Source organism: Anastrepha ludens, chromosome 2 (genome assembly GCF_028408465.1).
Source record: "Anastrepha ludens isolate Willacy chromosome 2, idAnaLude1.1, whole genome shotgun sequence".
Taxonomy (NCBI): Eukaryota; Metazoa; Arthropoda; class Insecta; order Diptera; family Tephritidae; genus Anastrepha; species Anastrepha ludens.
Genome location: NC_071498.1, coordinates 3,931,299 through 3,947,001, shown reverse-complemented (window position 1 = coordinate 3,947,001; position 15,703 = coordinate 3,931,299). Strand labels below are relative to the sequence as shown.

Genomic DNA, 15,703 nt, shown 5'->3' with positions numbered 1-15,703 from the left:
TCATGGCAGAAATACACTCGGAGGTTTGCCATTGCCTGCCGAGGGGCGACCGCTATTAGAAAAAACTTTTTCTTAATTTTTTGATCTTTCACCGAGATTCGAACCAACGTTCTCTCTGTGAATTCCGAATGGTAGTCACGCACCAACCCATTCGGCCACGGCGGCCGCTGAAATCTGAATATTTTACATCAAACGCACTCAGAATAAACGAGTATCTTTAAGATTATGCATGGTCACCTTATGGTAAAAAAGGTATGCTCGCGTTGGATCCCTTTCAATTCAAACAACGTACCAATAACGCGACTGGACAAAGTACTTCAAAAATTGGTAAAAGACGAATGCAAAACCGCATTAGCTATCATGGAGAATATTTTAATATAATAAAACCATTTTTAGTCAGCAATATTCAGTTTTCCATTGTTATTCCAAAATTTTATGTAAATAGGAGCCCTCGCGCAAACTTCCATTAGACAAATAATTACTTTAGATTAATTTACATCTTAGCAGGACTTGCTCAAATATTTTAAGCTGCCTTCTTAAGCCTCTAAGAAATACTTATTTGTCCTTAATTTTAAAAATAAAGTGGTTTTAGTTTGTTTATTCTACTTCTCCTTATTTTAGTACCTTCATTTTCGTACTTCTCCAATATTTAAGAAAATTGATTAAAGCTAAAGAATATTTGGTATCAAGAATATTTGATAAAGCATGCGCTTTGTTTCTAAAATACATTGTTGACAATATAAATATTTTTCTGCAGAAATAAAAATTTGAGTACTAAATTAGTAAGACCAAATACCGGACGAGAATAATCTTCTTTTTTCAGCGATTTCACTCTTAAATAATTCATTTAGTGTTTTAGTACTAATTTTTTAGTACATTTTCTAGTATGTCCAAATACTGAACAAGAATAATCTTCTGTTCTCTGTAAATCCACTCTTGATTACTTTAGTATTAATTTTTTAGCACCTTTTAATATATTTTTAGTAAATTTTTTATCTACGTCCAATAACGGAACGACCATAATCTTCTGTTCTCTGTAATTCCACTCTCAAATAATTATATTAGTACTTTTTAGTACTCGCCGAATGTGTTAGAAATGGCATATTAATTGCTTGCACTTAATTCCAAAAAACGGATTTGTTCACTACGAATATTCTATTTCTCGAAAATATCAGTATATTTTTAGAACAAATAATTTTACGCCCTTCATTTTCAAAACTTCCGTTTCTCCATATACCATAATTATATTAATATACCTTAACATTCTTACTTTCATTCATACTTTTAACATTCTTTTATGCTTATCGAAAATGTTGGTACATTTTTAGAACTAATAATTGCATGATCTGGGTTTCGAAATTACTGCGTACACTCCAAATATCATCGCTTTCAAAATAAAAGAAGTCGTATTTTCAGTACTATTCGAAATTTTTTGCATCTTTTTAGAACGGAAAATTATTTATATCCTTTCATTATTTATATCCTTTTTATACATAAAAAAAAAAACTACTTATTTTTCATATCTAACCACCACCTGTGTTTTTTCATCTCTTCTTATTTTTCCACTCTTTATACTTTCCCCTAATATTATAGGCGTGCATGTATGCGGTATATGCCATTTGAAATTAATTTGTGTTAGTCCTTTGTAAAAAACAATTTTTGTCTACTTACAACAATATCGTGTCGAATACTGGCAATTGGCATTGACATTGGGCGCCATTATCTCATTGCCGGCCATGATTTCGTTGGCGGCCATATCCATGGATGCTGTTTGCATTGAATTTTGGTGCAATGATTGCTAACAAGAAAAAAAGCAACGGAGTGAAATTAAATGCACGAGTAGGTAAGTATGTATGTGTGTTTGTGCGCGGCTAATCCACAAGTAGTTTTCCTTTCTGCTCTGTTGCTTGGATGCTGATCGATTATTTGATAGAAAATCCTTGATTGCTTTGAGTTTTAGTTTTTCAATGCTCGAGCAGTCCAGTCGGAAAGATTTGCCTTTATGCCGAATATTTCTAGATTTCACACGAGTTTCTTAGTTTTTCTAAAATTAAATTTTTGTAGTAATTGTTTTCTGTTTTTTTTTTTTTTAATTTGTGGTTTTTATGCTTTATTAATAAAATGAACTTCTTTTCTTTGTTAATTTTTTACTTGTTCCATGGAAAGCAAAGTGAAAAATTTTCAGCACATAACAGAATTCACACTTTCACTTTTCGTTTACTTGCTAATATTGCCGTTGATATTGTATTGGTGTTGGTGCTTGTACTCGCATGAGTTGGTAATGTTGTTGTTATAACTAGCAGGCAGTCACACACATAACATGCACTAGTATTTGTAACATACTCATACACACACAAACATGTGTACGCATATACATAAGTATTCAGTACGGCTGATTGTTGTCTGATTTCTATATGCTTTCTTGTGGTTTCTTCTTCTTCTTTATTTCATTTCAATAGCGGCGACCAACGCCAGCGAAACTCAAGTCAGAAACATTTTTTTGGTTTTTAAGTAGAAAAATTAGCAATTTTGGTAGAAATTTTTGGAATAACACAGTTTCAGAGGGTTTGAGTTTTAGAATTCATATTTGTTTTGCATAATTTTTAAACACTAATTTTTTAAATATTTTTTCAGTCAAAAACAAAACTTTTTTTCGCACTTTTCACAGTTCTTACTTTCCTCTATAGTTCCTTTAATCGTTTATTTATTTTTATTTTTATTTTTTCTGGTTCTTGCTTTTGCTTTTGCACCTAAGCACCCGATTTTGAGGACCGCCCTTCACCGTTACCAAAACATCACTGACTCCTTGCTGTGTTTTAATACTTTTTTCGCTCTAACGTTTTTTTTGTTTTTGTTTATTTTAATGTTTATTATTTTTTGCTCACTTTCAATTGTTCTCCACTGTTGTCTGTCTGTCGATACGGCCAACGAAAAATTTGGATTCATCAACAAAAATATAGCAGCAACCGCAAAATTCAAAACTCAAAACTCTCAAGAATCGAACGTTCTCCGCGTCTTTCGAAAAAACGTAACGTCTACGTCGAGCAACTGGGAACGTCTGTGCGGCGTGCAGAAGTGAAACCAGCGCTTATCCCCCAAACCGCTAAGGCGCACAACTTTTTCCCATCTCTTGTTGTTTCCACTTCTGTTGCCTAGTGCTCTTGCTATTGCCGTTGTTGCTGCTTCTTCTTCTGCTGTTGCTGTTACCACTTTTACCGATCTTGCTGCCAGCCATAAGCTTCTACTGCCTCGCATTGTTTAATGCTCGTCTTGGTCTTGGAAATGCTTTCACGCGTCTTCGCATGAACACATTCACACATATGCAGATGAACACATATACACACACACATCTACGCATGCATAAATCATTCTCTACTTTCACGCTTGTGCTTTTGTGTTGTCTTCTTTGATTGTTGCCTCGACCCTACTGCTTCTTGGCCTCTTCTAACTAGCTGGCGCTCTCAGCTCAGCCTGCGCTCAGCGTTTACCATTGTTTCATTTTCATTCCGTTCCATTGGCGTTTCTACTTCTTTACAAAAAAAGGTTGTTGATTTTCGTTATTTTGGCTTCCTACTTGTGTTGCTTGCTGTTTGATCACTTTTGCTTGGAAATTTTATGCAGATTTATGAAATAAGAAGTATGCATGTTTCTGATGCTTCCAGCTGGGTAGTTTATTTTTACATCGTATGAGAGAAGTTACAATTTGCACCACAGTTTGCTCTTTAAAATATTTACTTATTTCCGAGCATATTTCCTACTTAAAAAGCCAACGAATTTTTTTCTTTCGAATTAATAGATAACTAATTGTTATTGCCGGCCGCCGTAGCCGAATGGGTTCGTGCGAGACTATCATTCGGAATACGGAGAGAACGTAAGGTCGAATCTCGGTGCATGAACATCAAATAATAGAAAAAGTATTTTCTAATAGCGGTCGCCCCCGGGCGGGCAATGGCAAACCTCCGAGTGTATATCTGCCATGAAAAAGCTCCTCATAAAAATATCTGCCATTCGAAGTCGGCTTGAAACTGTAGGTCCCTCCACAAATAGGAGGAGGAGCTCAACAAAACACCCTTTTCGCTATATTTATATATATATACATATATATGTTATTATAATATCATCAAAACAAAAAAAAAACCTATCAGACTCAAACCAATGTTTTAAAATTTCGACCTATTTGCAAATATAAAAACTTCTCGTCAAAACTAAAATGTATCCACAAAGGGCGAGTTTCATTAAATTGCAAACCAATTCTCATTTCATATTTAACTCAAAATGCTTTGCACAACAGCAGTACAGTTTATGCCGTTTCAAAAACTAACACTTCCGAAAGTCGTGATAGTCTATTTGAAAGAGAAGCAGTCCAGTTTATGGTTAATCTCTAGTTCCTATGCAAAACAGTCTGTTGGGATACTGGTAGCCTCGGATGTGAATTTTTAATTAAACTTTAATAAAATTTTAACTATTAAATTTAAAAAATGTAACCCATACAAATATTTAAAAAAATGCCGGCTTAGCAAACTTTCTGCGTAATATGAAAATACTTTATCCCATAGTCTATTGCGACTTCGGAGCATGAGTTAGATTACAGCTTTATTTCGTATTAAATTTTTTCCTTCATTTTTGCAAATTTTTCATACAGAATGCAAGCGGTTCAACAAGTGCATCTTTGGACCTAGTAGTCAATTAAGTACCAAAGTCGTTACCCGACGAACTATACTAATTTACGGGCAGAAGCTTGGGCGATGGTAATATCCGATGAAGAGACGCTTGGTGTGTTTGAGAGAAAGATTCTGTGGAAGATTTTTGGACGTTTGCACGTTGGTGACGGCGAGTGGATGATGGAACAATGAGCTGTATGAGCTTTACGACGACATAGACATAGCGCATCAAATGAAGATTCAGCGACGTCGTTGGATGGCTCATGTGGTCCGAAGGGATACAAAACTCCGGCTCTGAAAGTATTCGATGCGATACCAGCTGGTGGTAGTAGAAGAAGAGGAAAGCTTTTTCTGCGTTGAAGAGATTAGGTGGCGAATGAATTGGCTTCACTTGGTGTGTCCAACGGCGCCAGTTAGCACAAGAAAGAAACGACTGGTGCCCTCGGTCAAAATCACTAAAGCGGTTATCGCACCATCAAGAAAAAAATATTTAATATGTTATAAGACTATAGTAATTATCCCTGCTTCCTGCTGCTTCAACCCACTGCCCAATAGCCCTTAATCCTGTCTAATCTCTGATGCTCCGTAGCCAAGGCATTTGCTTTCTTCCGATCCCTCGTTTGGCTTCGATTTTGGCTTGCACAATAAGTTGCAATAACTCATATTTAGGACCATGCGGGACCAACTCTCTAACCTTTCGAAGTTTGGTTAAGACTTCTTTGTTACTGACTTTGCAGGTTACGATATTTTCTTCATCCGCCGATAGCACCTCATCTCAAACGCTAATTTGTTCATACTCGTTGCCTTTAGTTTCAATGCCTCTACACCGTACAACAAATTAGACTAAACATAATATTTAAGGTACCGAAGGCGTAGTTTAATGTTCAAGTTATTATTCTAGTTAAAAAAAGGCTTCTCCCGCTCTTCCATCTTCTAAAAAATTTCTTTGTCATTTAACCAAGCGATACTCTTTAGATTGAATTTCCATGTACATAAACTTTTGTGGTGCTGATTTATTGAGTGTTTTTGAGCAACAATGCATGGTTTTATGGGTGTTAATACTTGGACCATATAGGGGACTTTTTTCGTTGACTTCTTGTATCAGATGTTGCAGGTCATTCATTTTGTTCACCAATATTGTGGTATCATTGCCAAATCTTATTATTATGGTATTAATTAGTTCAAAGCTTATTCAAAGATATATTTCCGAGTATATGATGTGGTTTTGCAAATGAATGGTTTGCAGAATTAAGGAAAAAATTTATTTGTCGATATTTTATTACTCCTTCTTACACCTCAACCATAAAATTTAGTAAGAATTCCATACTAGCAAAAAAAGGATGCAGCAGGAACAGTTAGGGAAAGCGGGGATTTTCTAAAGCTTAGCCGAACAAAAATCAGAAGCTGTTTATTTAGAGAAGAGAAAGTACGAAAAATATTGCTGTATTTAATTCACTAGGATCACAATGGTTTGATACGAGCGCTTTTCCGAGCAGGGCATCTAAATAACCGAACTTCTCGAAAGTCCTTTTTGTTTCTATCTTTGTAATTCGCTTGCTTGGTTGATTGGTTCCTACATTAGTTACTTGGTATGATTTGTTGTTTGATTTGATAACTGCTTCGTCTGTTGCTTTGCTTGGCATTGAATTGATTGCTTCGGTTGAAGAAGAAAGTTTCTTTCTACTTTGTACCGATCAGCAAGTTTCAAAAATGTTGAGGAAGTGTGAGTGAGTACGTTTCTTCATATTTTGTGGAAGTGTTTGCGGTGAGTGTGTGTGTGTGTAAACAGAGCTCGCAGTCCAAGCTGAACTTGTTGTGAGTCGAGACAATATCGTGTGTATGGCTTGTGTGTATTAGTATACGCTTTCCTGAGCGCATTTGAGTAGAATGCTGGCAAAACGATATTGATTCGGAACTTTGGTGCTCATCTAGTGGCTTAATAGTGGACTGAGAAAGGTGTTGCTGCCTGTAGAAAGCTTCTGTTAGATCGAAGCGCTATCCTGCAGAAATTGGTTAATGAACTGAACATCAGCAGTGGCATTTATGTGTAGTTCATGTTTTGGGAAAATGTTATGAGTAAATAGAGCTTTCGTTAAATTTATGGCTGAAGAAAATTTGAAATCATGGTCTGCATTAGGATTTAGAGTTTTCTAGGGCTAAGACTGATTGTTGTTGTAGCATTTCATTAAGCCTTGTAAGCGCAGTATAGTTACCGATCGTCATTGTATATTATATCTAAAGATAGGCGCAGGAAACGTGCTGGTTAAGTCCAGAGAGGGAAGGGTGTTAAGTGTGTGAGTTTAAGAGGGCATTTGAATAGGTGGTTAGTATAGTGCGGACTACTTTCACTTGCCGGACATATCGTCCCCTTAGTATTAAAATAGCCTATAAATTTTTTGATGTTTTGAGAAAATGAATTTCAAACTTTTTGTCGAAAGTAGCTCTCACTCAAATCTCGTTATGTCTGTAAATATTTATTATTTTTGACTGACGTTTTGACCCACTTTGTGGAACTAGAATTTGACCAAATTTTGACCACATATAAAATCGACGATGGAGAATCCAAAAATTCAATAAAAAAATAATAGCCTATGAGCACATAGGCTATTGTTATACTAAGGGGACGATATATTGAGTATATCGGGGTCGATTCAGGATATATATAAGTTCAAGTTGCTACACTATCCAGACCATAATTGAGCCAAAATTACGCGGGGCTCGCGAGACAACTGAAGATATTCGTCTACAATGAGTGATGGTTGGACTCCGATGACGGCATGTGGGGATCGAGAGCTTAAGAAGGTGGTAAGAGATTCCCGATGAATGCCGTCTGTCTGTGCACGGTCCGATCCAGTAGTTATAACAGCTTTCAGCCCTGAATCTCGTCAGTACAATCGAAGAGATGTCTCCTGATTCACCTGTGGAGTGGTTCAGGGTCTAGCAAGTTGTATCTCTTGCCTGTGTAAAATTCTATATAAAAGCCATTAACTTGAATGTATTTTCTTGGAAATCAAGCTTGAAATTTTTGAACAAATGTGTGAGACTCCAAAATACAGTGTAACCTCTCCTAACGGACATCTCTATTAGTCGGAAAACTCTCTTGAGCGGATATTTTCTATTACAAATCGTATGTACTCGAAGAAGTTACCCTCTTTTGAATTGATACTTCTCTTGGACAGACTGACTGACTGTGAGTGTCCGCCCAAGAGAGGTTTCACTGTAATTGCTGCAATTATAAAATATTAATTAAGTTGATCTGGTGCATTATAATTAAATTTCTTTAAGTCCAACTTTAAAATTTTAACTGATATTTACTTTTTTCCTCGCTAAATAGAGATATTAAATAAGGATGCTCGAGATCTTTGAAAGAGATGCTGTAGTGGTTGTATAGTACTTTAAAGTCGTCAAAGCTTTGGATGGTGATGGTATATTTTCAAAACTAAGACTTAGATTAGAATAAAAGGCTGCCCATGCGCGGGAGTCCACTCGGACAAAGAATTAAAATTCGTCCGTTGTGATACGTTTGGATTGGACTGAAGGAAAACAACAAAACAGGTGGAAAAAGGCCGAAGGGGCTTTGAAATGAAATGAAATTATCCAACTTAGTTTCCTTTAAAAACTATCGAAAAACAATTGGAAACTGGGCTCCTCCATTAGTTTGCGCTTTGTTCAGTTTGCCAAATTACAGAGAAGCCAGCTTCCCAACGATTCTTTGCTTATCAGACAAAATCTAAAGCTTTTGAAATAAAATTATTTACTCTTAATTTTCCTTGCATACCGAAAATTCTTCTGTTATTTCTGGTTAGTGGTTATTTCTGGAAGTTGATGGATTCTATGAGAGCGATGTTACTTCGCTGTTGGGCAACGCTTTTATGAATTTAATGGTTTTAATTTTAATTTAATGGTTCCTAAATATACGGAGTCTTTTACAACCCCGATATCAAAACTGTCAGTAGTGACGTGGGTGCCGATACGCGAGAGCGCCGACTGTTTGTTTGATGACAGGAGGTACTTCGTTTTGTCCTCGTTCACCACCAAACCCATTCGCTTTGCCTCTTTATCCAGTTTAGAGAAGCCAGTACTAATAGTGCGGCATTCACTTGGGTGTGGCCAGGACGATTCTTCTGCATATGGTTCAAGCAGCTAACAACTCCCGGGACTAGCCCAAGTATCCTCTGGGTAGCTTCCGAACACCCGTTCGGGAGTGAGCTAACGTGAGAAGGCGAAGCATTCCAGGATAGCTGGTTGTGCGCTGGGTTTGGAACCCGCCACTTTAAAATCACAGGTCTAATAGCTGATTTGCTGAACTCAGTCTTCATGCCTATCTTGTGTAACTCTTAGCTCTGAGACACTTTGCAGTTCTAAGTGAAGGATCTGTAAGATATGCTATGAATTTCTAGATTAGTTTTTGAAACAAAAACAAAAGAAATTGTGAAGAGTTAAAAATAGGCTACAATAGAATGAGTTTTTACTAACATAGGATATATATGAAGAAAGAATATCATTCAATTCAGTCTTATAATCAGATTATGAGCAAATGTTCGACCTTCCAGAGAAAAGGCTAGGTTAGGTTAGTTTGCAGCAGTTGTTCACTACGAGGAATACTCAGGCTTATAGCCCATTGAGATGTTACGTAGAGAACTAGTCCGTATTTCTCTTAAGACCACTGTGAACTTTTGAAGCCTGAAAATCACTGAAGTCGACGGGAAGCCGATGACAACATCCGATGAGGCGTCCCTTGAGGTGTTTGAGAGAAAGATTTTGCGGGAGTTGTTTGGGTCTTTGATGTAACAATGAGCTGTATGAGCTTTACGACGACATTGAAATAGCGCATCGAATAAAAATACAGCGGCTTCGTTGACTAGGGCTTGTCGTCCGAATGGATACAAACGAATCCAAAGTATTCGGTCCGGTACCAGCTGGTGATAGCAAAGGAAGAGGAAGGCCTCCTCTGCTTTGGAAAGACCAAGTGGAGAAGGACTTGGCTTCATTTGGTGGGTCCAATAGGCGCCAGTTAGCACAAGAAAAAAACGACTGGTGCACTTTGTTACACTCTACCGAAATTGCTTAAACGATTATCGCACCAATCAAGAAGGAGGAGAGGACGGGGAGCCGAAATCTGAAGGAGATCCCCTCCGTTCACCTAAATCTTAATTTTGAGCCACATGTGTATAATTGGATGGTCTCGCCCTATCTTAGATCGCCCCGTTCCTACTCTTACATTGAGGGTCGTGAACGTTGTAATGGTAATTGCGGGTGGAAGTGTATAATCCACCAGACAGGGAAGTTCCGACATACCAATTAGGTTGTTATCGTGGGCGTAGCGCATGTCTGATATCAACACTTAGGGTGTTCAATCTTAGTGCGGCATAGCTGTCAATACTTCAGTGATTTTCAGGCTTCAAAAGTTCACAGTGGTCTTAAGAGAAATACGGACTAGTTCTCTAAGTAACATCTCAATGGGCTATGAGTCTGAGTATTCCTCGTAGTGAACAACTGCTGGAAGGAGATGCAAAGCATTTAAAATTTGGTATAGTAGAACTCTTAAGCGTTAGATCGTTGTCTATGAAAAGCCGCAGCTTGAGTAATCTGGATTAATGATGTACATATTACTGCTATACAAATATATTTTTGGCCGCGAGTCCCTTTATTTCATAGCTGATCAACTAGGCATTATGAAATTACTTCATCTTCTTCTTGAGTGCCTCTAAAACCGCTTAGGCGATCGATAATTAAAAACTTCACTATTGCCAAGATTTTTGGATTGAAAAATTATTCATTGGCTGTGCATTATTAAAAATCACTTTAAAATATTTTGTATCACTTTATAGTCGGTTTTCCTTTTTCCATCTTGAATTGGTTGTGATGGTTTCTTTTATTTTCATTTTTTATGCTGCTACGAGTGCTATTCATGCATAGCTATGTGTGTATGTGTATGAGTATATTTCATAGCTGGTTGTTGCATAGTCAATTAGTCAAACAAGTTTCTATAAAAAGTCCGCTTGTCTCTTTTTCGGTTTTTAATCTAAATATGTACGTATGTTCGTATCTGTCTTCCTTCATTTCTTTATTTCTCACTCTCGCTTTTGCATCTATATATGTATGTATTTCCTCCCCTTTCTTTACACTGTTTGCACTCTTTTTCATCTATGATCACAAATTTTGCATAAGCTGCTGTTTGTTGTTCTTGTTCGAACATCTATTTTCGGGCTGAGTTGTAAGTTGAATGACGTTTATGCTATGGTTGTTGTTGTTGTTGCCGATGATGACTTCCATTTGTTTGTCGAAGTGTCACTGTAAAATTGTTTTTGTTGTGGCTTTTTGTTTTTGATTTTGTTATGAGTATTGTTGTTATTGCTGTTATTGTTGTTTGAGAAGTCTTAAATTACATAATTTGAAATATGGATCTTTTCTTGTTTATCAGATAGTTGTTGCTTTGTAATTAGCTGCAAGATATATGTGCACACACACACACATGTATACATACTTACTTGTTTGCACGTAGCCACTTATGAGACACGAATCGCTGGCAATTCACTCCATTTGCATTTCTGTCTATTCAGCTTCTTTCACCATAGCGACTTCCGCTTATTCTTGCTGACAAATTGGCTGAGAAGAAATTTTACTTTTCTTTCATTTAGTGGTAAATTTGCCTCAATTAACCACAGTTCTCTACTTTTCCTGTTTTACCTAAGATTTTTTACCACTTCTGCTCCTTAGTTTTTATACTTTTTGACAAATACTTTTTCTTTATTTTTCCTCTTTCTTACAAAAAGTAGTTTTCAATTTCCCACGTGGGTTGTGTCTAACGGTTCATTATTGTAACAATAATAACTTTAGCAATTCTACAAAAATAACCCACTGTTAAGCAAATGAACGCAAAACAAGACAAACAAAAAACTAAAAACAAGAAAGAGGTTGACATATTAGTAGATAAAGTACTGAAATTATTTCGTTAAATTTTTTTTTTCGCGAAAATCATTCTTCTTCTTCTTAATTGGCACGATAATCGCTTAACAAAATTTGGCCGAGCGCGCTAGTCCTTTTTTTCTCGTGCTAACCGGCACCATTTGGGCACACGAAGTCAGCCAAGTGAAGTGAAGCCAACTCCTTTGCCACCTGAACTTTCCATACGCAGAGGAGGCCGTCCTCTTCATCTGCTACCTCCAGCTGGTACCGCATCGAATCCTTTCAGAGCCGGATCGTTTGTATCCATTCGGATCGTATCCAAAAGATCGTTGCACTATGTCAATGCCGTCGTAAAGCTCATACAGCTCATTGTTCCATCATCTACGATACTCGCCATCACCAATGTGCAAGATGTTCAAAAATTTCTGACACAATCTTTCCCTTAAACACTCCAAGGGACGCCTTATCGAATACTGTCATCGTCTAAGCTTCTCCGCCATACGTTAGGATGAGCATGATGAGAGCTTTATAAAGTCGAAATACCACACAGTGCAAAACAATTTTTCTACGTATTAGGCTAAAAGTAACTAGTGAAAAATGATATTTATTTTTAGCTCTAAATCTTTTCCTTACTCTCACTTTATCAACTGCTTTCGTTCAACTTCTAATTATTTTCTTGGTGTACGTAAAAAGATTTGTATTTATTGTGTACATTTTTCATTTCACTTCAACATATTCGGCCCACGAAAATGACTTAAAGCCGCAAATAATCATTAGATAAACTGAGTTTTCTTTCCGCTCTGACTGTGATAAAAGGCACTTGATAAAATAGTAAACAATCAGAGACTGGAATAAAATAAAGTATTGAAAATTAGTTTTCCGCTGAGTCATAATTTTTCAGATGACAGTCCAATAGTAACTGAGGTTGCTTGAGGACTTGAAGCAATCCCGCATGGGCACCTAACGGACAATGTCCGGTAAGTATACGTACCAAATTCGAGAGCTGCGGCTTTTTTAGCCTTAGAAGTTCCCTCGAGCGCCCCAGATCGGCAACGGGCAGATCTCGCAGGATCTCGCTACTTTGCACTCGCGCTCGTGAAATCTTAACTAAAGGTTTAGTGATTTTTCAGTCGTGGACTCCACAGTCCATTTTCTGCTGTTGCATGCCCATGCCTAGAGATTCTACGAGGATGTTGGTTTGCCTGAATTGCGAAAAGCATTGTTGTCGGCTAGCAGGAGGTATAAAATGCATTTTATCACAATGGGTAACCCACTTTCGGAAAATCCTCCCGTCGAGCAATCGACGGCTCGGGCATCGGAATTGCAGGCCCGAACCCCACACTCCCCTATGACCGGAACTGACACCCAGGGTTCCGGAGGAAGCGCACTACTAGTGGTGAGACATGGCACATTGGGTATGCCAATGGAGAGCCGAGTGAGTGTGAGCGATATATCGAAGTCGAAACGATCTGAAGCAACTGAACAAGTTGTGGAGGATGTGGAGATGGCGGACAATCTCTCAGTAGACTGAGACGGATCTCTGGTACCGAGTAAGTCTTTGACAACGGTTAAACCTGGTGCGAATCAGGTAAGTACCGGTAAAAAGACTGAAGTTATTGGAGAGTCGAACGCAGGTGTTGGTCTAACCGCAAGGCAGATCTAACGAAGAAGACAGAAGGCGAGGCAAGCCGAAGGAAAGGAAGTCATAACAAAACAAAACACAAACATCACAAAATCAACGGTAATACCAGGTATAAGTTATGCTGATGCAATAGCCTCATCAAACCCACAGGTAATAGAACCAGAACTAACTATTAAACCTCAAAACAACAAAGATATTGATGAACTCAAAGACATGATAAAAACTTTAATCACCCAAATGACTAATATGATGAACATAATTACAATGTTAATAAATAACTCGAATGGACGAAAGTGATAACACAAAAATTCTTATCTGGAATGCAAATGGACTAACTCGGCAATATTTAGAGCTGAAGCGGTTTTTAATTGACAGAAAAATTGATATTGCGTTAATTGCAGAAACACATCTCACAGACAAAAGTTATTTAACATTTCCCGGATATAAATTATATGCAACTAATCATCCCGACGGAAAAGCTCATGGAGGAACAGCCATTATTATCAAAACAAACATAAAGCATACTGAACGACTGCCCTATGTGTCACCTCACATCCAAGCAACGTCTATACAAATTGTTGACAACAATGGACCCATATCAATTGCAGGTTTATAAGTACGGGTGAACCAACTTACTGGCCTACGGATGTTAAAAAAACTCCAGATTTAATTGACTTCTGTATAACAAAAAATATTAACCATAACCAACTGAAGCTTAAACCAAGTTATGAACTGTCTTCTGACCACTCGCCGATAATACTTAACTATACATCAAAAATTCACCCTATAGAGATAACACCCCAAATATTTACAAAGAGGACTGACTGGGATGAGTATCGAAAACACATCTCCCAACAACTCATTCTAAATACACCTTTGAAAACCCAACTTGACATTGAGCGTAGCATCATCCATTTTAATGACATAGTTATTGACGCAGGATTCAGATTCACACCGCAGCAAAAATATAGCGCACAAAACACTTCAAATGACATTTCTATTAAGAAGCAAATCAAGGAAAAAAGAAAATTGAGAAAAAGATGGCAAACAACCAGATCTCCTGCAGACAAACAGAGGTTAAACTTAGCTACAAAAAATTTGAAGGCTTGTTTATGTGACATAAAAAATAAGGAAATTGAAAAATATCTAAAAAATTTAAATCCTACACAAGACACAAAATATTCCTTTTGGAAATGTACCAAAAAACTCAAACACCAGATAAAGCATCAACCCCCACAAAGAAAAGATGACAACACATGGGCTTTTACAAATGATGAAAAAGCAGCGACATTGGGAAATTATTTTGAAAATGTCCTATCGAACGATGAAAATAAACAAATTGACACGATTAGTAATGTTAATACTGATACTATCACAAAAATAAGAAAAACAAGCACACAAGAAGTGATAGTATGCATCAAGCTTAGCAAGCGTACTGCTAGGATATTTGCCTACAAAATGGGCTGAGGTTAAGGTCGTATTTATTCCAAAGGTAGGGAAAAAACCCGAACAATTGCCTAAATCATACAGACCAATTAGTCTCAGCTCATTTTTCCTTAAAACAATGGAAAAGATAGTTGATCAGTATATTAGGGAATACAATCTAGCTAAATTCCCACTGCATCGACTTCAATTTGCCTATCAACAGGGAAAATCCACTGAGACTGCAATACACAGCCTGGTAACAGTTATTGAAAAGGCTATTGAGTCCAAACAGATAGCTCTATGTGCATTTATTGACATATCAGGAGCTTTTGATAACACCTCCTATGAGGCAATCTATAATGCCCTATATCTAAAGGAGGTACCTGAACCCATCACTAGATGGATAATATTCATGCTGAAATCTAGGACGATCAGCACCGAACTAGGAGGAACAATCAAATCTATCAAAGCCACAAGAGGTTGCCCCCAAGGTGGCGTACTCTCTCCTCTTCTGTGGACTCTAGTTATAGATGAACTTCTCCACAAACTGAATAACCTAGGATTTCACACTCAGGGTTACGCTGATGACCTAGTAGTTTATGTATTAGGGTGGCATGAGGAAACCATTTCGGATCGCATGCAGCAAGCCCTTACAATAATAAACAAATGGTGCACGGAAAAAGGGCTCTCCATCAACCCATCCAAAACAACACTTGTACCGTTTACTAGGAGAAGGAACATAAATCTCAAATGTCCGACCCTTAATAGAACAACACTTGAACTCTCGACAGAAGCGAACTATCTTGGCGTTAGTCTTGACAAAACGCTTACGTGGAACTCCCATATTGAGAGAGTTACTTCAAAAGCCACAAGGGCATTCTTTGCCTGTACAAGGCTTTTTGGTAAGACATGGGGACTAAGCCCTAGAATGACCTTCTGGACATTCACCACAGTTGTAAAACCCATAGTCACTTATGCATCCTTAGCATGGTGGCCCAAGGTCAAGCAAAGAAAGGCGGCAAACGAATTAAGCAAACTGCATCGCCTGGTATGTGTTGGCATTACA

The 15,703-nt window shown here is 37.5% G+C and overlaps 1 protein-coding gene across 1 annotated transcript in view; it reads right to left on the bottom strand.

Moving 5' to 3' along the window:
- LOC128862139 (putative mediator of RNA polymerase II transcription subunit 26) overlaps positions 1-1,769 on the bottom strand; it is a 59,265-nt gene extending 57,496 nt beyond the window's left edge. Inside the window, exon 1 of the mRNA XM_054100605.1 lies at positions 1,672-1,769. Within this exon, the coding sequence (XP_053956580.1) occupies positions 1,672-1,762 (91 nt within the window). The 5' untranslated portion in view covers positions 1,763-1,769. The remainder of the gene's footprint in view (positions 1-1,671) is intronic.
- Positions 1,770-15,703: the final 13,934 nt, after the last annotated feature.